The following is a 27,868-nucleotide window of genomic DNA, read 5'->3' as shown; positions in this document are numbered from 1 at the left end:
CATCGAATGAAAATGTACGACGGACGGAAGATAAACAGAAAACGGAACCAAAGAAAACTTTGACGTAGAAGAATAAAAGGGAGAAACGAAAAATGTTTGACAGTTTGTTGTTTTACGACTGTCGCGCGGACAGTGGTGGAGTGCAAAAAGTAGGAGACGTGACCAGCGAGATTCGATGTTGCATGAAGAAGAAGCAGAACGGTGATGTCTCGCGTAGCATTTGAAAAGGGCTAATCTAAATACAGTAGCCGTTCGATAACTGCAAAATGTTTACTTTTCAGTTAACGAATGCCTTTCGATAACTGCAACGCATTCTAGACGTCAAACGGATGTCAATCGACGTCAGATGCAATAAAAGTGCATCTAAATGTGCAGTGTAATGCAGCTGTCATTGAGTCTGACATCAGTTTGAAGTTTAGCGGTCCGATAACTGCAAAACAGTTGCAACTATCGAATTGCACTTATTTAAAAAGCATTGCAGTTAAATTACTTGCAGTTATCGAACGTCTACTGTAGTGGCCTTGAAAAGAGAAACGCGGATATGTGCCGCCAATCTAAAACATTCAGTACCGTGGATAATCAAATTTCGGACACACTCAAACTTCGGACGCTTCAATTCGTATGGGAAATTTTCTGAAATATTTCATCGAAATGTTTCGTCAAGCTGGATTGGAAGGACTAATTGGCGATTAAAGGTTGCATGAAGAAGAAGAAGTCGAAGGATGATATTAGAAAAATATTGCACGGGGAAGCATACGTAATTTTTTTTAAACTCTTCTCAAAAATTCTAGAAGAGATTTAATTAAAAACGGAAAGCAGTACGGGGTTGGACTTTTCTTATACTGTGTATCAAGTATGAAATCATAAAATAAAATTTGAAATTGAAAAATTGCGTTTAATATGCAGTAGAAGGAAAGTCCAACCCCGTACTGCTAACCGTTTTTAATTAAATTGCTCCTAGAATTTTTGAGAAGAGTTTTAAAAAACTTCCCTTATGCTTCCCTGTGCAATATTTTTCAAATATCATCCTTCGACTTCTTCTTCTTCATGCAACCTTTAATCGTCAATAGTTTCAGCTTGTTTTAGTATAGTTACATTCTAATAAGACATATTAAAATAATGCGACGAATTGATTGAAAGACAACCTGGGCTGAGCAGTGAGAATTGTTTTCATTTATTCTTCCCGGTACTATAAAATCAGGTGTCCGAAGTTTGAATCTTTGTGTCCGAAATATGAATCAAACCCCGTCGGTGTCCGAGGTTTGAATCAAACAGAAGCCGGACATTTTCATAAATTGCAAACATTCTTCGCTATATCTTGCCTATATTAAATACGTAGCTCAAAGATAAATACTATACTTAGTGTTTGTGATAGTGATTTAAACGGTGTGATTTAAAATGTGAGTAACCAGGATGATTTTATACCAGAAAGAGCTTAAGCGTCCGAAGTTTGAGTTTGCACGGTACTTACTTACTTGAGTACAGCTCTTCGATGAACCTACGCCGAATGAAGTATCTGAATTATCATGGGGTGTACTCACAAGTATGTTCTGACAGAACGAGTAGCTCTATAGTGATGCATAGCCGATGTACCTAATATTCGGATTAGTATCGTCTCTTTCTTTGTTTCGTTCTGTCAATCGAGCTCATATTCGCTCAAACAATCCGAAAGCTCTCCAATCAGCCTCCTTTAACGTCCATGTTTCATGGCCGTATAAAGCCACCGAAAGAATCAGATTAGTATACAGTAGTAGAATACACAAATGTTTGTCTTCGTTTGCAGACTACAGCACTTATGCTAATTACGAAATCCGTAATAAGCCCTATCTGCAGCTGCAATACGCCTTTTCACCTCGCGGGTAACCTAAGTAACGCACGTCACTAATGTTCCAATATACACAAATTCTTCCACCACTTCAAAATTTTCACCATCCAGCACCATTTCACCACCGACACTCTGACGTGCATGCCCATACATGTGGACTGATTTGTTTTACATTTTGAGTAATACTAAAGACACACTGATGGTACAAGTACCACGGTTATATACCCTAGTACATATTGTACCATGGTTTTCCACGTTGTACCAGCATGGTACAAGGTGACACACTAGTGGTACAACTTGTACCATGGTACGAATACCACCAGTGTGTCATTAGTATAAGTAATGATTTTTAACAACCCCATTGGAGTTCACTACGGAAATGGAACACCTAAATACTTCAATTGATTCAATATTGAATATTTCATATGTCTCACACATTAAGTATTATCTGAAAAGCATGAGGAATTTAATGCTGATTTCCAATAATCTGAGACATTTTCATATGTTGCAGTTATTTGCATCAACCATTGAGTGAAATATTTTGAGAGTCATCTTCTTCTTCTTGGCCTAACCACCTTTCGCAAAACGTCACAATCAATTTGACATTAGCGATCACTCGATTTTCGAATCGACCGTTTCACATTTTTGGTCAGGATTGGTATTTTAGATTCACGTCAGTTTGACGATGATCTCACTTATTCCCAGCCAAAGACCCGCGTTGATTGCCAGCGACCATGTACTTCGTTTTGCTGGTATTGATCGTGAGTCAGATAATCGTTGTCTCCCTCTTATAAGGCACATAAGCCTCTTCCACGGCACGGCGATCAATCCCGATAATAACGATATCATCCGCAAATCCCAAGAACATATGCGATCTTGTGATAATGGTACCGCTTCTTTACACACCAGCCCTCCGAATCGCTCCCTCGAGCGCTATATTGAACAGTAGATTCGAGAGTGCATCATCCTGCTTCAATCGTCCTCCAGGCGGATTTGATCGGCCCTCACGAAAATCTGCTTCGTATTCGCCGACGAAGTACTCTTCAAGCGATTTCAATCTGTTGAACAGAATACGGGACATCAATTTGCACGCCGAATTAAGGAAGGTTATTCCTCGGTAATTGGCGCACTCCAGTCTGTGCCCTTCCTAAAAGAGAGGGTAAATGAGAGGATTTAAGTGTGCGCACATAACCATCCACTATCCCAGGACGCACTTTAAACAAATTAGTGGATACATATCATGAGCAGCTGCACATATTTTTCATTAGAACAAAACGATTTTTATTAGTCGAACAAATGAATCACAAATGCGTGGTTAACTGATCACAATCTATTAGTGTACACATATTTATTATGTGCAGATTATTCTGAGTGTGGGTTTTTCCTTATACCACAAAACAGATAGGCAAGATAGAACAAACTACAATTTTTAAAGTAGGCTCTTTGCGTATCAACAATCGACGAACGGCACTCCCGTATATCCAAGGTGAAAGAAAGAGACATCGAAGCATGCGATGCTGCTCTGTCTTATGCACGTTGTTCAATAAGGTTTGACTTTCACCGCTAGGTTCGCTAGCGTTTCAAAATCATGGAAGGACCACATTCCATGGCGAAGATGCCTATATGTTATGTGCTTATACCCTTATACATACCATTAGGTCGCTGCTTTTTCAAAAAGGTATTGTACGTGGATTTCCCTATTGGACCCGACCGTTCGAAATAGTCGCTCCTTGAACGGTCGTTGAAATCGCCGTTTTCACCTTCACACCCATTTTCATAGTGAAATCTATCAAAACTGACAAGTCTACCACGTGCTTTTTGCTGTTTCCCTCGGACTTCTCTTCCTTTTTCCGATGTTTTGACATAGAGGCCTGAATAAGAGAAACGCGGATAGGCATGTGCCGCCAATCGAACCGTCAAAAAACAGCAGCCAATCGAGCGGGAGACCTGTCAAGCAGCCAAAATGTTGGCTCAAATACTGAAAACGACTAAATTTGTTTTTATGCCATTTTTAAATAAACAAATTTGAATGCATTTTACATTTGTTTGCAATAATATATGCAAGTCATTTATAGAAATTGCATTGTTTATTGGATTCTATTGTCATGTGATGTGGACACATTAAATAGCGGATTGTGAGATTTTATCTACATAAACCATTTCTTCCTTTTCATGTGTTGCTCTTTGATGAAGAAGATTGAATGCAGTGTTGGCAGAGTCATATTTTCTATCCGCGTTTCTCTTATTCAGGCCTCTATTTTGACATATGTTTTGATAGACAAGGAGTAAAAAACAAGGTAATCTACCAAACATTTATAAGGTTTGGCAAACCTTGCTGGAAAAGAGAACGTTTGAAATAGGCAAGTGAATCGACCTTCGAATCCATTGGTCAAGTAAATCCACAATATTAGAAATATTATTTCGCGAAGTCGAAGCAAATTCTGCTCTTTCCTCCTATGGGAAACCCCATTGCTATCTGTCAAAGTTTGAGTGGCTTGGCAAATAATACAGCAAAAAAAAAAATTGTAATTTATATCAATGTGATGAGAGTGTTGATTTAGGTATTGCTTTTTGCATTGAAAATGTCACTGAAATCATTGACACTTGTCTTCAGCGACTGCTTCCGCGATAGAGCATTTGCACATTTTATTTACTCAGGCATCTATAATACTGTCAAAATTTGCATTCGACAATAATATTTTCAGGGAAAATAAGCTCTATTTTTTTAAATCGGTGCACTCACAGAACCAAGCGACATCAGTTTTCAAAAATCAGGGTACCAACTTGACAACCATCTCCTTGTCGCCGAGTCTGGCGCTGAGTGCTCGGCGCTGGAACCCAAATGTGGGAATGAAATTTTGGGATTTATGCGCAATAATCAGAAACTTCTCCTCCTTAGCCGTGCGGTAAGACGCGCGGCTACAAAGCAAGACCATGCTGAGGGTGGCTGGGTTCGATTCCCGGTGCTGGTCTAGGCAATTTTCGGATTGGAAATTGTCTCGACTTCCATGGGCATAAATGTATCATCGTGCTAGCCTCATGATATACGAATGCAAAAATGGTAACCTGGCTAAGAAACCTCGCAGTTAAAAACTGTGGAAGTGCTTAATGAACACTAAGCTGCGAGGCGGCTCTGTCCCAGTGTGGGGATGTAATGCCAAGAAGAAGAAGAAGAAGAATCAGAAACTTTGGAACCACCCAGCTTGAAAATTGAATTTCATTTAATCATCGTTTTTCGCGATACGTAATATTTTAACAGACCATCATGCAACCTTCAAACGCCAAAACAAATCGGAAAGTGTTGCACGACAGAATCTTGCATCTTGAATATCACACGGTACCGCTACAAACAAACCGAACACACGCAAAAGGGAATACACGAAAACGTCAACTGCGCACATGAAAATGAAAAAAGGCAAGACAAATCGTATGGTCCTATAGTCTACAGATATACATTATTTTCTATTTTTTATTTATTTCATTATTTTCTTTTATTTCATTATTTTGAACATAGTATCTGTATTTAATTTAATAGTGTAGCACCAGTAAAGTCCTATATAATTTTATATCTTATACTATTGCTGGTTTGTTGGTTTTATGATTTAATTTTCCGTAAAGAAAAACTGACAGGTTTACGTACGATTAATAACAATCAACAATTTAAAGAAAATAGGACGTATTGAAAACATTGTCTCTATTATTTGGTTTGCCGTCGTAAACAACCGCCGTGTCGTGTCGTGTGCCTGATCATAAATTTGGTCAAACACATTTATTTCGTCACTGCAGGTACAACTCGTACAACCATACATAAACCCATTACGGCGACGATCTGTTCTGGTGTGTGGTTTCTTTTGGCGAAAGCGTATAATTACTATTGGATTCTTCTGTTGTCCAAAGAAAATTTTCATAGTTAAAAACATCTTCCATTCGAAAATCGTGTGGATGTTTATTTAATAGTGCCTTTAGCAGTTTGGTTCTTTAGTTATCGGTGTAGAAGGACTCCTTCCAGAAGTGACCAACAGCGAGTCAAGTGCCCACATCTTCAAACCGAAGAGAGAAAAAAAAGTGCTGCTGTAAACTGGTTTTTATTTTCGGTCCGCCAGTATAATTAGGGATCCACGACGATGTCATCACCGAGCAACGATAGCAGAAATGGGGCACGACCGGAAGACGACAGCAAAGATTGCCAGCAAAAGTTTAACCAGGTGCTGGAGGCGCTGCTGGATCGCAATTTTAAGATCAACAACGACGTCTACCTGGAGATGATCGTGTCCCACTTGTCCGGAAAATACGATAGTGGTAAGTGCTGCTAATGCGTTGTAATCAATGTTTAGACCACTGGTTGATATGTAGCAAGACCGGAGGGTTCGAAAGGAGAGGGGTGTTAAGCGCATTATTATATATACATGTACTACCGTTTCGCGTAGAGGTCATTTGACTTATTTTTGGGTAGCCATGCATAATAATTTTCATTCTTTCCAGCAACCAGTTACTTATCTACTTACTGCCAGCATCTATTTTAATAGTTTACCAATAAAGCCTCTACTGTACATGTATGTGGTAGGTAGTTATGGTATGCTACATAGGTAACGTCCATAAATTAGGTCCTGCCTTTACGAAAGAGTTTTAGTCGTTTTACGATCCATAGAAAATTATGAAGCCACTATCCATATATAAAAAGCACGACATAGAGAAGAAGATGATTAAAAAAAGGAGAATGTGGTATACTGGGATCGAACCATAGACGTCGGGAAAATATGCATGTATGTCATACGCCTATCGATGCTTGAATACTCCATAAGGCAACTGCGTAAAAGATAAGCACCCACTGTTGATGAAATATTGAGCCGAAGATACCTAAGACACTATCTGAGAGTAAAGGCCAGTGTTGGGAAATGTAACAAAAATGTCATGATGTAGGGGATTTGCTAATAAATTTTTCTCAACAGTAATTCACAATTCACGTTGTATTTGGAATAAGGGCAAATGTCGCAAGAGAGAGTTCTTTTCGCCGACTTCCCCTTATTTGAATAAAAGTGACAATCAGATGTTTTCTTTATGATTTATTACCTCAGAACAAAAGAAAACAATGAAAACATGCATTCTGAGGTGATAAACCGCGAGGAAATCCTCTGATTGTTAGTTTTATTTATAAGAGAAGAAGTTGACGAAGAGAATCTTCTTTTGCGACATTCGTCCTTTAACCAGATAGAGCTTGAATTTATGATTTTTGATTAACATGTAGCGATCAAATTTGTGTAAAAGATCGTTGTTTCAAGGAATTCCAGCGAACAATTTTCAAGAATCTGCTCCTTCTCCGGCATTCACGAGTATTGACCCTTTTCATAACGACGGTCACAACATAATGACTATGTGCGGGTACACGAACGATGAGAACATTTTTCGGTTGCAGAGAAGTCTGCGGGGACGAGCCTTCGAAGCCGTGAGAAGCCGATTGTTACACTCTTCCAACGTTCTCGGTGTGCGGAGAACTCTGAGAATGATGTTTGAACAGTCAGAAGCTGTTTTTCACACGCCTTTTGAATAACGGACGGTGGAACCGGAATCATCATATGAGCACGGATCACGAAAGGGGCTGATTTTACGAGTTTACGGAATATATTTAGATCAAATCAAATTTGTCAACGCACTAAATTTCAAATATTCAACTCTAACGTGAAATCTGTGTTGTTATACACCAGTGAGAGTTGGTGTGTATAAGTAGAGAATAGGCAGAAACTGCAAGTATTCATCAATCAATGTTTTCGTTTTATAATTCGGGCCTGGTGTTCTCACAGCTGGATCGGGAATGCTGAGCTCCTTCGACGATGCCATTAAAAACCAATATTAACAGAAATTCGAGAGCATAATTGGAGGTGGGTCCGCCACACATTACGAAAGAGCGAGATTGGAGTCCGGCAGGACATCGCAGTAGAGACACACTCATGGCCTCGTGGAGACGTAGCCTCCACAAAAAAAGAAGTGGACAGGAATCTGACCTGGACCCAGGTTAAGGCGAAAGCGAGCAGCCACACAGAATGGAGATCTTTTACGTTGGCCCTATGTACCCTGTAGGATACATGAGTGAGTGAGTTGATTTTTGGGGAAAAAATCACTGCATGCCGGCCGTAAGAGAAGAAAGGGTGGAAATACTAGTAGACTTCGACTTTTGTGCGACAGTGGATGCCTGCGGCCTCTTGCATCAGCTTGTAGGCAAGTTATCTCCAATTATCAAGCGGACACAGTACATCAAGTTTTCTCGACCCATGATTTGCTTGCACAACGACCCAAAGCAGCTAAAATTGCGTGAATCAGCGATGTCCTTTTCTCCTCTACGGACACGAGACCTGGACGTTGCTCGTGGAGGACCAAAGCGCACTATGAGCTTTAGAACTGCGTACCATCTATGGTAGGGTGCAAATGGCGGATAGTACTTTGGTGGGCCGGGCACGAGGCCAGACTGTCGGACAGTTACCCAGTGAAGAAGGACGATTTGCGGACCCCCCGTAGACTGCGTGGTTGGCGACGTGCGGCCATGGACCGAACTGAGTGTACACGACTTTTAAGTACAACTTTTATGTACTGCCAATGCCACTCTGGCCTAAGTCTGAGAATAAATTAAAAATGGCTAACACGCGCATCAAGCCATGGCAAGCCATGTATTGTTCCGTTAATACCTACCAGTAGTGCTGCGTGTGAAACACAGTTCGATTCGTGTTCCTGCATTCCTCGACGACGGCTCCGATGTGATGACGAAGAGCTAGCCGAGAAACTAGAGCTGGAAAGCGAAGTTAAAACGCTTTGTCTGCATTGGACCGGTGGTGTGCAGCACCAAGAAGCATAGTCCAAAGTTATTGAGTTGGAGATAGTCGGCGTACAACAAGGAACTTATAGCTCCCTTTAAATATCTCTCTATTTCTCGGCTCAAGCTCGTGGCTGTGGTTATTGGCGCAAGACTTTCAGGTGGTCCTTGATTCTCTGTATTTCACTGCAAACAAGCAGATCTATCATACACATTCCAGAGACTCATCGCTAATACTCCATTTGTCGCCTGCCGAGTCAGCGAGATTCTGGGAACAACAAATTAGAACCAATAGCAGGTTCCGAAAAAGATAAACATCGCTGACGACAGCACGATATGGGAGAAGTTCCAAGACATAACTCCTGATCCCAGATAGTTCAACGGTCCGGACTTTCTGAAGTAACGAGAAAAAACTAGGCCGTGTCAACTGGCAAAAGGTGGCACAACAAATACCGACCTGCGACCCTGTGTGTTAACCCACCCCACCGAGTGGAAAAAAAACGTTGTGGTATGGTGGCCACGTATTTGACCACTCGTGCAATGCACATAGAAGTGGTGCACACATTAAGTACCGACTCCAGTATCATGAGTTTCCGAAACTTTGCGGCACGCCGAGGTACGCCCACAACGATTTACAGTGACCGAGGAACCTGTTTCATCGGTGCGAGTTGCGAAATGAGAGAAGCAGCGGCGTCATTAAACCAGGAAGAAATGATGAATGAGGCAACGTGGAAATCATGGGATGTTTTGTTCCGGATGGAAACTTTATTTCAACGTCATTTGTAGTAGGGAATCCTGATTCATTGCGTTGCTCGCTGACATTTCCAGAAGTGTTTAGCTGACATATTGCCAGAAGTGTATTTTAGCGACTTCGAGTTGCGTTGAATATTAAGGAGATATCAAGAATAAAGCCTCTAACGCAACGTTCCATTCTATTGTGTTCAGGGCATAACACTCCTTATTTGCTCTCGTACTCAAGATTGAGCCCAGCAAAATGGTTCCGAAATGAGAATGAACGATGCTTAGTAAACTTCTTTGTCCTTTGAGTAATTTTCAATCTTTCCCGCGAGCTCGAGTATCAAGGAGGATTAAAAACCTTGCAACAGACTTTCTTCGGAACGTTTTGATCAATGACATACACCAAGGTTTGCGCAGCAATATTCACAATTTCTTGATCGTGGACGCTACGCCAATCAATGGAAGAATTTAGAAAAGCGACCTGCAGTGAGTTTCAGAACAAGCTACAGAGCGACAAAAAAAAAATCCAGTCACTAAGTTCGACAAGTGGTGGAATTAAATGGGATAGTACGAACTCGTCTTATGACAAGTGAAGACATTTCACTTTTTACTCTAAATAATTTTATTTTCAAAGTGTCGAGTATTTGATGACTTTACGGTATCGGATGAAATGTCAGCGAATAAGGTGATTCTAGGTCGTTGGCACTGAGAAGGTACACAGGAACACAGATTTTCGTTGGAACCAGATTTGAAACAGCAGTATCAGGATTTCATGACTGAGTTCGAGAGTTTTGGTTACTGCAAAGAGATTGTTGTAAGCACGGATCTACCAGCATGGCACTATCAAGTTTTTGGCGGGGAGGGGAGTTGTGGAAATAGCAGAGAGGCAGTAAAAGACCTGTGGCCAGATCGAGAAAACAAACTTGAGTGATTCTTTTCATTCATTCCACTTCGTTCGGTCAGAACCATTTACACTTTCAGCCCCTCGCGCTCTCACTGCATTCTCGTTTTAAGCATTCTCCTTGACGTTTAGTTGCCGTGATTGTCATTATCGGAAGATCCGTTGCTCGTAGTCGACAGTTTTCGATAAACCGACACACCATGGCCATTGTTCGTAGCAAGACGTTCCATTTTGAAATGTTTTTAACCTTCATTAGATCTTGGGGTATCGTGATATGATGCAGCAGGTGGCATGAACGAAGTTCCTCCTGGGTGTTCGCTGCAACCTGTCGTTGTTATGGCCATGTTTCTTCCGTACAATACAAAAATGGTGGTCCATTGAACCAGGCATCTGATGAATCCGGTTCTGTGTGCCTTCCCCATTTTGTCAGACAATCTGCGATGTTTTCTTTTGTTGGTACCCACCTTCAGTCTTTCAGCCGCGTATGTGTGAGGATTTCTCTAACTCGATGAGCAACATACTGTTTGTATTTACGACTATCGGAGCGGATCCACGACAGCACAGTACTTGAATCCATCCAGAGGAAGCATTGATGAACTGCAAGTGTGTGATTTTCTAAAACGCATTTCAACATTCTTGCCCCCATTACCGCCGCCTATGGTTCTAGTTTTGGTATTGACTGATACAGCAGTGGAGCCACCTTACGTTTTGCCAGAACTTGAGCCAAATATACGCCTTTATTGTCCACCGCTCTAAAATATGCGAACTCACTGGCATCGGTGAAAATATGCAATTGCAGCGAGTGGTTTAGCGCCACCAAAGTAATATCGAGGAATTCGCAAACGTTCGATACCAGGAAGCAGTTGAATCCAGCGTCTCCATTTGCTGAACTCTTCGTCGGGAACACCCTGATCCCACATAGTCCCACACCTCCAAAGGTCTTGTATCAGTATACCGGTTGGATCGAGAAGGCTCATTATGCAGGGAGCAACAACTCGTTTTGTAGGACGACGGTTCGCGAAAACATATGAATCTAGGTCTCCATGCAAACGGGTTGAATAAGAGAAGAGGTCCTTCTGCGGGTCCCAAATCAAGCCCAGAACGCGTTCCCAACTCTCTTGTGTAACACCGATCATTACTGGTTTCTGTTGTTTGACGTCTCCAAGCTCCAATAGGTCGTCTTCATTGTTGGTCACCCAGTTCCTCATCTCGAACCCGGCACGGGAATGTATTTCTCGTACTTGTTTTGCTCTTTTGGCAGCTTCCTCGACAGTATCAGCACTATCGACATAATCATTCATATATGTCTTCTCGATTATAGCTGTCACTGCATCAGGGAACTCGGATGCGTATTCGAGTGCATTTTTTCGCATGACGTGTTGGACAGAACAAGACGAACAGGTTGCTCCGCAGGTTGCTTCATCCATAATATATATCTCCGGAGGTTGTCTTGGTAGTTACCACACGCGGTGTGGATCAGCGTTTGCCAATTCTTGTTCGGTAGCTTTGTGCGCGTATTGTTTCTCCACGTAATCTTGTATTTGCTGATGTACATTGGCGCGAAGGTCCGGGTTTCTGGCTAGTTTTGCTTCGAGACTTTTCATTCGACTTATCGCCATGTGCCAGTTGTCTGGGAAGTAGACCTCGTCGTTTCTCCAAAGAAGTCCTGTCTCGTATCGGTCACGGTCAAGTTACTTTTGTCTTTTGGAATATCAGTTGGACCATATATTGCCCACCCAAGTACGCTTCTTACTGCCACTGGGTCGCCGGGTTGACCAACTCGAGTTTCAAGTGGCGTGAACAGTCCTAAGTTTCGCAATCCTAACAAGATCCTAGGTTCAGCATTAACGTATGACGTGGCTGGGAGACCGTGAAGATGGTTGTATTGTTGTGCCATGTTTTCTATCGCTAGACTCTGTTTGGGCAGACTCAACCCGTTCACAGTATGCGCTCCTTTGAGTGTAAATCTCTCCTTTCGTCCTCGTGCGGAAATGGTCAGGTCCACAAGTTTCGACGACTTTTCAGTACGCGTGACGTTCGATGTCCATACAAGTCTTAGCGGAACTATTTCACCGTTTAACCCAAGCTGTTGCGCTAATTTCATTCATTCATTTATTTAGTCTACATCTATACAGATAACACTGAATCAACAATTTGACGCCACAATACACGGTTCGAGGCCGCATCTCTCCATCCTCGAATACGCCCCACGCTCGCCAAGTCGTTCTGCACCTGGTCTGCCCATCTCGCTCGCTGCGCTCCACGTCGTCTCGTACCTGCCGGATCGGAAGCGAACACCATCTTTGCAGGGTTGCTGTCCGGCATTCTTGCAACATGCCCTGCCCATCGTACCCTTCCGGCTTTAGCTACCTTCTGGATACTGGGTTCGCCGTAGAGCTGGGCGAGCTCATGGTTCATTCTTCGCCGCCACACACCGTCTTCTTGTACACCGCCAAAGATGGTCCTAAGCACCCGTCTCTCGAATACTCCGAGTGCTTGCAAGTCCTCCTCGAGCATTGTCCATGTTTCATGTCCGTAGAGGACTACCGGTCTTATTAACGTCTTGTACATGACACATTTGGTGCGGTGGCGAATCTTTTTCGACCGCAGTTTCTTCTGGAGCCCGTAGTAGGCCCGACTTCCACAGATGATGCGCCTTCGTATTTCACGACTAACGTTGTTGTCAGCCGTTAGCAAGGATCCGAGGTAGACGAATTCCTCGACCACCTCGAAGGTATCCCCGTCTATCGTAACACTGCTTCCCAGGCGGGCCCTGTCGCGCTCGGTTCCACCCACAAGCATGTACTTTGTCTTTGACGCATTCACCACCAGTCCAACTTTTGTTGCTTCACGTTTCAGGCGGGTGTACAGTTCTGCCACCTTTGCAAATGTTCGGCCTACAATGTCCATGTCATCCGCGAAGCAAATAAATTGACTGGATCTGTTGAAAATCGTTCCCCGGCTGTTACACCCGGCTCTCCGCATGACACCTTCTAGCGCAATGTTGAACAACAGGCACGAAAGTCCATCACCTTGTCTTAGTCCCCGGCGCGATTCGAACGAACTGGAGTGTTCGCCCGAGATCTTCACACAGTTTTGCACACCATCCACCGTTGCTTTGATCAGTCTGGTAAGCTTTCCAGGGAAGCTGTTCTCGTCCATAATTTTCCATAGCTCTACGCGGTCTATACTGTCGTATGCCGCCTTGAAATCAACGAACAGATGGTGCGTTGGGACCTGGTATTCACGGCATTTTTGAAGGATTTGCCGTACAGTAAAGATCTGGTCCGTTGTCGAGCGGCCGTCAACGAAGCCGGCTTGATAACTTCCCACGAACTCGTTCACTAATGGTGACAGACGACGGAAGATAATCTGGGATATCACTTTGTAGGCGGCATTAAGGATGGTGCGCTAATTTTGATTCGATTAATGTTCTTGAAGATCCCTCGTCAATGAAGGCGAACGTGTCAACACTTCGACCTTTGCTATGAAGTGTGACAGGTAAAACTTTAAAGAGCACTGACCCAGTTACCGGGCCATGGGTATTGCATTCTGCGTTGAGAGCTCTCGAATCAGATGTTACTCTTCCTGCCGAACGGTGCAGAAGCGGATGATGACGAGCCCGACAATTACCAATATTACATCGAATTTTTAATCTGCACTTCGAAGCATGGTCGAACAAGCATATCTCACAGAGTTTATTCCTTTCGACTGTCGCAATGCGAGAATGCAAATTCATTTGCCGGAATTTCTCACAATTTCGTACTCTGTGATCTATTCCTCTACAAACAGGGCACGGTTCTCTCGGCGAGGGACATTTGTCTGCGTCATCGTCGTTGTGGGCCTAAACATGTCCCTTCTGTCCATACTTTTCCTTTTCGTCTCTACCCTTTTCCATTTTCGGCTGTGACAGTACAGTAACTTCACTAGCGTCAGCTACCAGAACGTCCATGAATCTCGCAAATTCTTTCAACGTTGGTACCGCGTACGCTCGCTTGAATCGTACCCAGTCAAGTTTATACGCCGCTGGTAGTTTGTCTAATAATTCTTCCATCAGCGTTGGATTCGCAAGATGGCTCTGCAAGTCAGCTGCTATCAAGAGATCACTCAATTGTTGCACCATCATACCAAAGTTGATAAATGAATCGAGCCTCTCAGGTTTCGACGCCTCCAACCGACGGACCTTGTCCAACAAATGTTTAACCATCAGCTCTGGTCGTCCATACAATCGCCGTAACGTCTCGATGATAGATGGTACGCTTTTTGGGAACATCAATTTCGAAATAACCGCTTCTCTCGCAGACATTCTCGCAAACGGATGATGTTCTCTACATCTTAGAATCCGCAGGCTACATTAGCGCTCTCGTAGCTGCTGTAAAAAATCGGCCATTCCACAGGCTCACCTGAAAAATTCGGGAGTTTCTTTGGCCAAATCTGTCAAGCAGCTATTTGATTTGCTGTAAGTTCCGCTTCGTTCATTGTATGATTTGATAAACGGGTGTTTCTTGCGACCATGCCGCCAGAGTTTGAAGCCACGGAGCCAGGCGGTTGTACGGCTGGAGAAATTCTTCTTTCCTGTCTCGCGGAGGCTTGCTCTTCGTTATTATCTCGATTTAATGAGCCAGATGAAGCATCTGATGGCGCTGAATTATGCGATCCCTTTTCCGACTTCTTCGAATATAGAAACGGTGCTGTTGAAGGTCTTGCATCATTTCGTGGCAAATAATCGTCGTGCCGCTCATTTTGTTCTCGTTGCATAGCCAGCCATTCTCGTGCTTTCCGCATTCCGCTGGTGCCTGTATACTGGGAACCCTTTTCATCGTCTGCAATCTCTTCCAACTCCTGCATTCTGCGCAACAACTCCTCCTGTATCTTAATCCTCTCATCTCGCAAGGCTCGTTCCTTTTCCTGCATCAAACGGTCCTCTACGAGGCGCTTCTCAGCTTCGGCTAGTTTAATTTCCGCCAATCGCTGCTCTATTTCGATGTTTTTCTGCAACGCTAAAGTGCGAGAGCGAGATGCGGAGCTTTTTACGGTATCAGCCCTATTCGATATTCCTTTGGGCACTTCTGGGTGCTTCTTCGGGGTCCTGACGTAATCTCGGGAACTTTTCATCGAATTGCATTTTCGCTCTTCTGAGATTTCGGCTTCTTTACCTTCTTAGTGATGTTAGGAGGCGGCTGGCATGTATGACACTAAAATGGCCTATTCTCGATGCCGGGAGTCTTTAGGTACTTTAGATGGTACCATAATTGACACGCGTCGCATTGGACCATCTGCGAGTCGACATCGTTGGGTTGATCACAAGCGCCACAGTCATGGTCCGTCCGATTTATATCGTGAGATCAATTAGCGGTCGCCATCAAACCTGAGGGTTATCCTTTGAATGTTCGGATGGTAGAAGGACCTTCAGAGCTTTTTGTCGGGCGAAGCTTAAAGCTGAAATCATAGGATTTATTAGAATGTTTTCGTGAATTAAAAGGTATCCCAAAAGGGGGTTATAATGACTTACGATAGTCTTCTCTTAATTGTTTAAACTTAAAAGTAAGCAAGAACAATCTCATCCAAGGATTCACAACATTTCTAAGTAGAATATATAGTTCACATGAGGTAATTTTAAGAGCCAGTTCGCGAGAAGCGCGACCCCCTCTTGTATCGATATTCTCCGATTTGGATGAAATTTTCAGGGTATGTTCATATATGTAAGAGAAAGCATTTTGCAAATTTTCAGATTTTTTCATTGAGGGGAAGTGGGGTAAAACGGCCCTTCAAAAATTATTGTTAAAAAATCGCCAAAAACAAAAAAATGCAATAACTTTGGCAATGAGTGACCTATTTTGTTTAAATTTTGCACGTTTTTTCTACTCAATTAGTACTTTATACCAAGTGCTTAATAGGGTTATAAAGTTGTTTACTTTAGGAGAAAATTGACTTTTTCGATAAAAAATGGTCGTTTTTCCAAAGGGAATATTTTTCACCAACAGATCTAGGATAAAAAACTAAACCCGTAAGGCAATTAAGGAACTAAAGAGCTTTCATCTCATATACAATTTAGAAGCGCCAACTCAAGAATTTCTTAGAAAATCGCAATTTTCTGCAACACTGTTTATTCTTAAGAAAGTTCGCACAAATTTTGACCCTACTTATGTTGATGTTTTTCGATCTGGGGGAAACTGTCCAAACTTTTTGGTCTCAGTTGAAATTAAAAATCAGAATTTTTCATTAGGGGAGTGTAGGGTAAAATAGTCCTTTAAAAATAAATGTCAAAACATACTTAATTTTTTTATGTGAGTTCTAGCAGAAAATACATAAGTTTTAAAAAACTGTTTCTTCTTCCTTTCAATTCATCTATATTTTTCGTCTCAATAGATATGTACATCCTTCGCTGATCTATATTAGATAGCAAACTATTTGCAGAACAATTTTCAACAGAAGTAAAATAGGACCAAAATAAGTTCCTTAAACATTAGCACGTTCTTCGCAAACTGAAACAAAAATGAACGGATTCAACGAAAGTGCTTGTTGTTTTTTTTTTTTTAATCAGCTATAATTACTGTGGGTACCGATACTGATGTTGCTTTTACAGCTATGCGAAAAAAAAAACAATTATTCTTAACGGCAAATGAGCAATTTCGTAACGTTTAAACATACACAGCAAATAATTTTGAAAATTCAACGACGTGTAAAATTGCAGCTGAACCCATCAAACGAATTAGCATTCGATATCCAATTCAATTTGATTGAACTTTACAAGCAAGCACCGTTTAAATTTATTTCGATTCAAAAGAATAGTAAGATCGATTGAATGTTGCGTTTATTTGCATGCTCCAAATATGTGCATGAAAATACTTTTAAAATCACAACATATTTTTATCTGTGTAGCTTGTTGGTGGAGCTACTTCTCAGATTATATTTTTCTTTTGTACCTACTTGCATCAGGTTACCATAGGCTTGTTTTTGTAGCTTGTAACGATTGTGTGGTATTCATAACCCTTTTTCATCCTCCATCATTATCAATTTAAACCAAATAAACCAAAGATTATTGTGCAAAAACTTCAAACCGTGTACCATTCATACATTTTGAATTACTAACCTTCAAACTGCTAGCTAATATAACAGAGATACAATCTAAACCAAATGTTTGACTGAATGGACTATACCAGTTCTAATCGGGTGTATATATTTTCAAGAGTTGGACAATTTTATCTCATAGGTAATGGAATAAACTCGATTCTATGTTTACACAACTGTGTAAAAAACACTCCAAAGTTTAACAAAGTTCCGAATTCATTTGGCACAATACGGGAGAAACCTTTTTTTTTGCTACAACGAGCTGATTTTTTACAAGGAGAGCGTAACAATGTAATGTGTATACTATTGAATAGGATAGTGTATCAATTGTCTGACGATTTGAAAACACACCCCTCATGAAAATACTTCAAATTTTAGGATACACGTTTCTACACTCATAGATAAAGTATGTAAATTGTAGATCGCTTAATCAATTAATTTAAGGAGTGCTTGAGTAACTCAACAAAACTGTGTAGTTAATTGTAAAAATGATGCCTTAAATATCAGCCTTTTTCTCTTGAAATCTTTGCTAACCTTATATGAACATATTTCCAACCAACCATAAGGTGTGGTTTGCTAAGAAGTAGTACTTGGGTAGTAACAGCTTGCAATACTTTTTGAGAAATCTATCTATTGCTTTTTTCACCGAGGAATAGACTACCGTGTTGAAGTACCAATGTAACAAACAAAGTACCAAAACAAATATTCTCACTTCCGAATGGATGGAAACTAGCTAAAGCATTGGATTTTGCTTTACGTCCTTCTTGAACCATGCATCGTTCTTGCAATTAAGACGTCACCATGGAGGAACTGGTGGGAATATATTTTGGTGGAACAATATTTTTGAACGGGAGTTTATAGAAATGACGGAATATTATAGAAATGACATGACTAGTTGACTAGTTCACGTTATTTTTTGAGATTGAGAGATTGTGAAGGATTTAATTGTTGTCAGATAAAAAACCATAAAAATACTAAGCTTGGAAGAATTTCGAAGCAAACTAGCAAAATCACTAGATTAGTTGCCAGTTGGGTCGGAATAATCAAATCTAAGAAGTGTGGTTACGATTATCTTGTTTCGTAACATTATTTATATTTGGAGATCTATTTTACCCCGCTCTCCCCATCCCAATATTTTGCCAAATAGTTTCATCTACATATAGAAATAAACCTTGTGAGTTTCAGCCAGATGCAGAAACATCGATAAAATGGAGTTGCGATTCTCACAAACTGGCTTGCAAACAAACAGTGCAATGTGCAGAAATTCATAATTTGATTGATTATTCTTAAGTCGGCGCACTGAACTAAGTTTCAATAAGTTTGATGTATATTCTGCTTGAGCTCACATATAAAAAAATATGTATTTTTGACATTTTATTTTTACAAGGCTATTTTACCCAACTTACCGAAATTGCTCATTTGTCGTTAAGGACATAGTTGGAAGAGTACCACGATGGCAGCCAATATGGCACCGGACCTTCCACGGGCCAACCCCACACCTCCCGCACTCCTCTCCCACCAACATTCGAATGCATCGAACAGCATCGAACAAAAGTTAATTATTCAAATTACTAACCTGTTCACAGCATATTTCCTTACTTCCCGTGATAATGAACATGTTTCTTCAATGAATCCTATGTAATCCGGCTCGAATTGTAGCATAAATTAGAAGTTTCGTGCCAATTTAATAGCCGTCCGCGATTCGTTGGGTTCATCACTGCACTTCACTTCTTCTCAAAGGGCATTGGAAAAATCAAGTTTTTACTCACTTATCCGCACATGAGCAGCCCGAAACTACCCGTAACGCTGGGTAGACACCTTTACGTGGTGTGTTACGGGGTAAGATCTACCACGGTTACATTGCCAGCTACAGGCAAATCCTGACCCAACGAATACCTTCCTCATTATCGAACTCCGTGGTACTTATGAGGGTGTCGCTAAGTCGGTGGCCTCTCGTTAAGTAAGTACCACATCAACACTTCCTTCCTCTCCCTAGTTACGGTGAAGATGGGCGTGGCCAGGAGTAGTAATCCTCATGCTTTTGTTATTTTTGTTTAAGACTGGAATCAAGGAGCACTCCTCTTCTTGATTTCTGATAGCATTCTAGATGAGGATCTCAAAAGTAAAACATGAGTATCACTAGTGTCCAATCTACGAATTACACCGTAACAATGCTAATGCTAATGCTAATGCTAATCCGCACATGAGCAGCCCGAAATGTTGATAGAATGCAAATTAAACACCACTTTTTGAAATCAGTCACTTATTTGAACCGAAAACTTAGTATAAACTGCTAGATTTGCCCGAAAAAAAAAACGATTAAAAACTGATCGCGGAGCGAATGTAAACACCGCGGTCACCGGCACCGGCAGCAGCAAACTAATAAGTAGGGTGGCTCAAAAAATAATTTTGCTTCGCCACGCTCAGTTGATTATGATTTATAATTTGAGTGTCATCCAATGGTTTGAGCTGGTTTGAATAGGCTTACAGTGACATAAGGGTGAGTATAAAATGCTATATTTGCGTTACGTAATCAATCGATCTTTCCTGCGGTGCGGTTTTCGTTCACTGAAGTCTCTGGAATGTTGCTTTCAGTAATGTGGGTTCTCTTTTCGCCAGCATTTGGAGGGAAAGCGCCGTAATCAGTGTAATAAAAGGTTTAGTTTCCCATTCTAGTTTTCATACAAACTTGAACCGGCTTGCGCTCAACCAGTTTTTGTTCAAATCGTTTTTTTTAGGACACTCGGAGCATGGGACGGAATCGAGTGAGCGTGATGGTGCTGGGTCGTTTTTTGAACCACCCTACTAATATTCTTTGTTTTTTTTTATAAATACGACACCAATACTACTACAGTATATGAAAGTTTTTATTGTACCAATACTATCAAAGCTTTGTTTTGGTACTCAACCCACCTTCACCTTAAGAATAATTGTTTTTTGTTCGCATAGATGTAAAAGCAACATCACTACCGGTACCCACATTAATTGTAGCTTATTCAAAAAAAATATCAACAAGCACGTTCGCCGAAATCGTTCATTTTTGTTTCAGTTTGCGAAAGACGTGCTAATGTTTAAGACACTTATTTTGGTCCTATTTTACTTCTGTTGAAAATTGTTCTGCAAATAGTTTGCTATCTAATCTAATCTAATCAGCGAAGGATATACGTATCTATTGAGACGAAAAATATAGATGAATTGAAAGGAAGAAGAAACAGTTTTTTTTAAACTTATGTATTTTCTGCTAGAACTCACATAAAAAATAATGTATTTTTTGACATTTAATTTTAAAGGCCTATTTTACCCTACACTCCCTAATAGAAAATTCTGATTTTAATTTCAGCTGAGACAAAAAAGTTTGGACAGTTTTCACCAGATCGGAAAACATCAACATAAGTAGGGTCGAAATTTTTGCGAACTTTCTTAAGAATAAACAGTGTTGCAGAAAATTGCGATTTTCTAAGAAATTCTTGAGTTGGCGCTTCTAAATTGTATATGAGATGAAAGCTCTTTAGTTCCTTAATTGCCTTACGGGTTTAGTTTTTTATCCTAGATCTGTTGGTGAAAAATATTCCCTTTGGAAAAACGACCATTTTTTATCGAAAAAGTCAATTTTCTCCTAAAGTAAACAACTTTATAACCCTATTAAGCACTTGGTATAAAGTACTAATTGAGTAGAAAAAACGTGCAAAATTTAAACAAAATCGGTCACTCATTGCCAAAGTTATTGCATTTTTTTGTTTTTGGCGATTTTTGAACAATAATTTTTGAAGGGCCGTTTTACCCCACTTCCCCTCAATAAAAAAATCTGAAAATTTGCAAAATGCCTTCTCTTACATATATGAACATACCCTGAAAATTTCATCCAAATCGGAGAACATCGTTGCAACCTCCCTTGGAAAGGGGGTCGCGCTTCTCGCGAACTGGCTCTTAATTATATTTCAGGTTAAGTTTACCACCAAGTAGTTCAGCTTTTGCCATAGTGGCTTTTTAGTTCATCAACAATTCTACAATCCTAGATTAGATAAGATTAATTAATAAATCCTTGCATATTGAAGCTTAACAAACTTACTGCAGATAAATATTCGAGAGAAGTAGATTAAATTCAATAATCAGTATAAATTTCTAGAGGAGGCACGTTTGCAAAATAACAGCTCTATTGTTAGTAGCTAGCTACACACATTGCAGTCCGTCGTCACAACGACAAGTAATTCGTTTTCGGCGAGTTCACTACCTATCATTGGTCCAGTGCTGCCGGAACAATTGAGAATGACGAACAAGCAGTGTAGCCACCATCACCGGACGTAGTCAGGAGAGCTAAAGAACGGTAAGGCCGCTGGAAACGACGGAATCCCGACCTAGAAGTTGGGAGTGACCGGCTGAACGAAAAAATCCGCCAAAGTAATTGAAATGATTTGGGAGCGAGAAGAAATGCCTTCGAGCTGGCTTGATGGCCTCATATTTCCTATCTGCAAAAAAGCACAGACTCGATAGTGCTAATCAACGAGGTATTACTCACCCCAATACCGCCTAAATACAAGGTAATATCCTGAATTTTCTTTAGCAGACTTCTTCCCTTTTCGGAGACCTTTGTCGGCCCAAATCGGTTTTCGAGAAAGACAATCAACAACCCAGACAGCGGATGACGTCGAACATCCGGGCAGTCTGGGTCATCCGCTGTGTGTACATGCTTTCACTTTGCACATTTAGGCCCGATACCCACGTAGCGTCTTTTCAACGCAGCGATGAAATAACGCAGATATGCATCGGTGCGGTGACGCTGTGTAACCGCTTTTTCCCGATACACATCTGCGTCTTTTTAATGCCGCATATATCGATCTGAAAGAAGAAATACCGCCATCGCTTAATTTCGGTAGCCGGATAGGACGAATATATTACGATGGTCTTCAGGATGTGTGTTTTCTTTGCCGGGCTACGGGTCATCGGAAGGATTCTTGCCCACAACAACGCTCCGGAAATCGTAGGAAAGATCAGCCTAAAACCAATCCCATATGAGGTCATACGCTGGGGTTGTTCTAGTTGATTATGACTTAAAATGCGCGGATAAAGTCATTGAACAATTGGAGGAAGATAACTTTGAGTAAGATAAAGGAAGTGAAGAAAGAGAAGATACTGAGACAAAGCGGGTTCCGTCAGCCGGTTACCTAACGAATTCGGAAAATTATGAAGATGTGGCAGATGCCGACCTTTAAACGGTGGAGAATTCACAGAAAATTCAACGAAGAGTCCTGTTTGCGACTTCTGGAGGCAATTCGAGTTCCCGTCCCAAGAAGAAAATTAGTCGAAAATTAAATTTCTGATTTCAATGGAATATTGTGTAATAATATTTTAAAAGACTTGTGGCTTCGTGGATTAAACAAATGAGCTATATAAATAAACGATTGAAAAAAAATAGGAAAATCTCCGTAAAGTGAGAGACGCTTTTTTTTCGATTTGTTGATCGAATTTATTTCAAGAATGAATTTTGTTTCGAAAATTATTTTAAGCTTTTAATGTAATTTTATCTGTATTCAACACCATTGAGATTGAGGCTTTGTCAATTAAATGCGGGTTCGTCTTTTTTGTACGGTGCTTTAGTAATCTTCTTTTTTCTTCGGTATCCATTTTCAGAGTGTCGAAAGCTGCTCATGTCACAGGAAGTCTTCAAATGGCTAGGCAAAGCCTTGGAACAATGGGAAAGCGATGCGGTGCCTTCGGCGGATGTGGCTGCATTCACGTTGCAAATCTTGGCTCGGATTGTGGAAAATGAGTGGGAATTCGCAAAGGTGCACAATGCGAGAATGTTAGATCGTGTCAACGACTGCATCAGAAAGCAGCCTAAGCTACATCACGCTTCAGTGCGATTGGGGCATATGTTGGTGTTGAAAGCCGCTGCAAAGCACGCGATGGGTTTGGCCTGGATCAAGAGTTCGGAATCTTGGAAGATTTGCTTGGACTACTACAATGGGCAGATGCAAACGGTCTACATTCTGAAGGAGACGTCGCTGTTCATGTATGATGTTCTTGAACGCTTTGGTACAATCGGAGACTACGAATTGGTGAAGGAAATTGTCCACTGCATGATATCTCCTTTGTTGGATGCGGTTTGGAAGAGCGAAACGTCTGAACATGAGCATACGGTTTTGGTCAACGATGAAAAATCACAGCGTGTGATGACATCAATGATGAATCTGATGTGCTCGATATTCCGGAAAATACTGGAAGGAAAAAAGCGCATCCGGGCAGCTTATTATGCCCTCATCACGTACCGTTTTGAGAGGAATCTCTGGTGTTATGCCGACACCGTTCAAGAACACAGCTATCTAACGAAACTTTGGGAGACTCACATCTTGGCCAATTGCACCCGTTTGGCATCTATGGATATCCCTGCAGAGGACACAGTTGCTACTGATTTGCCCTTCGAGAAGTACACCATCAACTTCTTGAACTACGTAACGTTTTCCATTCGAAGGGGCAGCGTTCGTAACGTAATGCATATGGGACAAGTGCACCACCACGCTTGGCGTCTTCTTGGCGATCGAGCTCCGGCTGAAATGGTCCTCAAAAATCAAAACATCAAATTCGGGGACCAAATTCTACTGCTGCTGCTATTTCCTGTGGTTCACGAATGTAAACATCTCGCATCTAAGGACCCCAAAGACTACATCGAGCAGTTTTGCATGAAGTTGTACGACATTTCGTGCGAATTTACTGTCCGACTTATGTACGCCTGCCGAGACCTGTTTCAGAAGTGCAACATGAGCGTGACCGAGCTGGCCATCAAATCCATCCAGGGGATTGCTTCACTCCTCACCTTACCTCGCCGGCGAGCCATTATTGCCTTCCAGGCTTTCATACTGGTCCTCAAGGAGTTCCTGCCCGAACAGTGCTTCCTACAGAATCCAAGCGACTTCTCCAAAACCGATTTGATATTGGCGAAGCCGAATCTTCTGGAGGCAATCATTAATGCCCTGTACTCACTGATCAAGCACTTCAAGTTCACCTGGAAAGAGTGCATCGAATCGTCTGCCTTGGTCAACTTTATGCTCAATTTGCTTGGGAATCCAAATCTACCGCCGAGGGTAATATTCTTCTATTTTCAAGAGAGAGTTTTATGCATAATTTCTTTTTTCGTGTTCCAGCATGTGGTCCTTGCATTGCGGTTGACTCAGCTATCAATCGAGCATGGTCTGTCACCCAATTTAGCCCTTCTTATCGACAATATCAAGGGTTCCGGACTGGAGTACGTCGGTCGCATAATCCACAAAAGATTATTCGATACCAACTGGGAGGTCCGCGACTCGGCTTTGGAGCTTCTTGCGTCGGTTATTGAAATCTCGGGGATTAGTATGTGCTGTCTTATGGGTCCCTTGAGAATCTGTTCTAAGTTTTTGATTTTTTTTGCAGAATTCCAATCTTTCCAGCAGCACATTCTTGACTGTGAAATAATTCCGGTGGTGGAAGCGGCGGCACGTAACGATTCTGAACCGTTCGTAAGGGCATCAGCGCTCCGATGTCTAACTTTGATGGTTAAGATTCGACTGCTGTGGGAGCAATCGCTGGTGCAGTTTAATCTACTGGTGAGTAGCAAAAATTTAAACTTCTACAAATAAATCTGTATATAAATAAAAAATAATAAACAAACGATTACACCATACTTTTTTCTTCAACAGAACTACCTGATCACGGTGCTGGACAACGAATGTGAAGCCATTGTCCGCTGTGAGGCGGTCAACACGATTCGTGAGATCTACAGTAACCACAAAATCCATCCACTGTGCCTGGACAGCGTATTTTCGGTATTAGCGTACACCACTGTCAACGATCTCCACTGGGAGGTGAAACTAAACGCACTAAGCTTCTGGCAAGTCGTCATTTGCCGCCAGTTCCAGCACCAGGGAACGCTCGATGGCACCTTCCCGTCGGTTACCTTTTCCAAGGAACACAAGAAGATCATAAATCTAACAAACAGTGAAATACTGCTGAGGTTACGCAAAGTGTTGAACGAACTTTCGCTCAGAGGATGCTTGGGTGTGCTTCTGGCCGGCCTCGAAGACAACTGTGACCTGGTGGTGCTGAAACAAAATATTGAAATTATTCGCGACCTGATGTCCATGTTGAACAAATACAACTACTTGGAAGATCACGTGAATATGGTGGTGGTCGAATCGTCGAGCGGTGATCGCACTCAGCGTAAAAGCGGTATTTCTGTGATGGATACGAACTATTCCGAGCATACCAAAACGGTGAGTCCACTCAGCTCCTCCCAACGAAATAACGCCGACTACAGTAGCGGAAATGTGCCGTGCATGTTCAACTCCGAGATGGTCATCGACTCGATCGTAAACCTGGACGACGTGAATCTGCTGTCGATGAGCTACAATAACAACACGAAGGTTGGGTTGGAGATGATATCGGGAGCTTCGGTACCCGTTGTGGGTGACTCGGGTAGTTGCGAAGCGAACAAGGTGCACGACGATCTGTTCAAACAGTTTGCCAAGGTGACTCCGGATGATTTCCTGGCCAAGGTTAGCACGAGGGATCTTGACGAGATGGTACGAAGTCGGGAGCAGTGGATGGAAAAGACTGTGAGTTTTTCTTCGTTGTTGGACGACGTACTTTTTTCGTACTACGAAATGGAGGTTAATGATGCCGACTGCTACTGAGAAGACGTGGTAAGTATGTGGGTATCTCGAGAAACGGCAAAAGTCAACCGATTCTAACTAGTGTTAGAATAGATGCAGATGGTATTTTAGATTAGGACCAGTACAAGGTCGATGCAAAACATGTGTCTTTGTTTGATTTTTTTCTCTGTTGAATTTGAATATGTTTTCATTTTTATTTTTTTGTGAAATTACATCACAAAAATCATGTTTACCTTTAAGAGCGATTTACATTTTTCTATGACGAAATAGCAATGTTCAGAACTAGGAATATATACATAAAATTGAATATTTTTGCAAAAATACCCTTCGTTACCTTTATACATCTAAGTAGTGGCTATCACAGCCTTATGCATCAACTGTTTTATTACTGAGTGAAATTGTGGATTCGTATTATGTAAGGTACAGTGGGGTAAGTGGGTAAATGGGGTAAGTGAAAAAACGCAAGTATTTCACTGATGAAGCACAGAATTATTCAATTTCACTTCACAATCATAAAAGGCCATTCGCGTGCTGTCAAAGCAACTGGGCTCTAGCAGCTATAATCGTAGCAATATTTTTTTCGGTTTTTTGGTCGTTTTTTCGTGAGTTTCTTAGTTCTTGCCACAACAGTGGACAACCTCGATAGCTCTCAGCCTATCTCACATGAAAATGTGGTCGATGTTCAGTCCAACATAATCATTCGTCGTGATTACGGTAAAATTCAACCGCTAACCTCAAACTGCGATACCGATCGAGACGATGCGAAGCGGCTGAAACGAAGTCATTCCCTACGGAACATGTTGACTGCTCCCAATTCTACTGCAATGGATACGTCCTGCTCCAGTCAATCGTGTCTACCTACAGTGGTCACTCAAAATCTGTTTGACACACTTTCTAATGCTGATCCGGAAGGTAACGTAAACAACGCCTCAGCAGCAGCAGCAGCAAATTCGATGAAGAAATCTCGCCGTCCTCCTCCTATTACCATCGTAAACAAGGGCACGGCAAATGCTGGGTAAAGCGTACCATTGGTACTTCGCGTACCTGAAGGAATAAAATAGACCCCATCTCGCGGTCCTTAGCCTCTTACCCAGCAACTCCTATCCCTACCTCCCCGCGGTGCTGGCCGGGATACGAGCAACCTTAGGGAAGATCGGGTAACCAACCCCGGTGGGAACTATGGTCGTATGCTGACAGGGAAGGAGGTGCAAATCTTATTGAGCGTCTGTTCTCCATGTCAGGATCGGCTCACAACAGCGTCTGTTCTCCATGTTAGGGGCGGCTGATCATCGTCCGAGTGCCAGCGAGGGACTCTAAGTGAAACTGTGCACCATGGTCCACCGGAAATAAGGAGGAATGGTCCTCCGGAAATTTAGGGGTTTGGTGTCAGGCCCTGCAAGCCAGCCTTTAAAAATCATAAGCAACGAACAATCAACAAGAGAGTACGGACCGGAACCATCGGCGAAGACCACTGCGACGAAAAGGGACTAGCGATTGGAAACTCGGTTCGTGGAACTGCAAATCTCTCAACTTCATCGGGAGCACACGCATACTCGCCGATGTGCTCAAGGACCGTGGATTCGGCATCGTAGCGCTGCAGGAGGTTTGTTGGAAGGGATCAATGGTGCGAACGTTTAGAGGTAATCATACCATCTACCAGAGCTGCGGCAACACACACGAGCTGGGAACAGCTTTCATAGTGATGGGCGATATGCAAAGGCGCGTGATCGGGTGGTGGCCGATCAATGAAAGAATGTGCAGGTTGAGGATCAAAGGCCGGTTCTTCAACTTCAGCATAATCAACGTCCATAGCCCACACTCCGGAAGCACTGATGATGATAAGGACGCATTCTACGCGCAGCTGGAACGTGAGTACGACAGCTGCCCAA

General features: G+C 42.0%; 1 protein-coding gene across 1 annotated transcript; it reads left to right on the top strand.

The window, feature by feature from the left end:
* The first annotated feature begins 5,518 nt into the window (after positions 1-5,518).
* LOC134204119 (uncharacterized) lies at positions 5,519-26,300 on the top strand. Its single transcript, XM_062678946.1, has 5 exons — positions 5,519-6,124; positions 22,966-24,416; positions 24,477-24,681; positions 24,742-24,914; positions 25,008-26,300. The coding sequence occupies exons 1-5, from the start codon at positions 5,950-5,952 to the stop codon at positions 25,998-26,000; spliced, it is 2,997 nt and encodes a 998-aa protein (XP_062534930.1). The 5' UTR covers positions 5,519-5,949; the 3' UTR covers positions 26,001-26,300.
* The last annotated feature ends 1,568 nt before the right edge of the window (positions 26,301-27,868 follow it).

Source organism: Armigeres subalbatus, chromosome 1 (genome assembly GCF_024139115.2).
Source record: "Armigeres subalbatus isolate Guangzhou_Male chromosome 1, GZ_Asu_2, whole genome shotgun sequence".
NCBI lineage: Eukaryota > Metazoa > Arthropoda > Insecta > Diptera > Culicidae > Armigeres > Armigeres subalbatus.
This window is presented reverse-complemented; position numbering and strand designations above follow the sequence as displayed.

What these genes read in the sequence shown, in the direction of transcription:
- LOC134204119 (XM_062678946.1), top strand. Translation starts at nt 5,950, where the DNA reads ATGTCATCACCGAGCAACGATAGCAGAAATGGGGCACGACCGGAAGAC. An exon ending in GTCCGGAAAATACGATAGTG is followed by an intron (nt 6,125 to 22,965) that starts GTAAGTGCTGCT and finishes ATCCATTTTCAG; the next exon opens with AGTGTCGAAAGCTGCTCATG. An exon ending in TGGTGCAGTTTAATCTACTG is followed by an intron (nt 24,915 to 25,007) that starts GTGAGTAGCAAA and finishes TTTCTTCAACAG; the next exon opens with AACTACCTGATCACGGTGCT.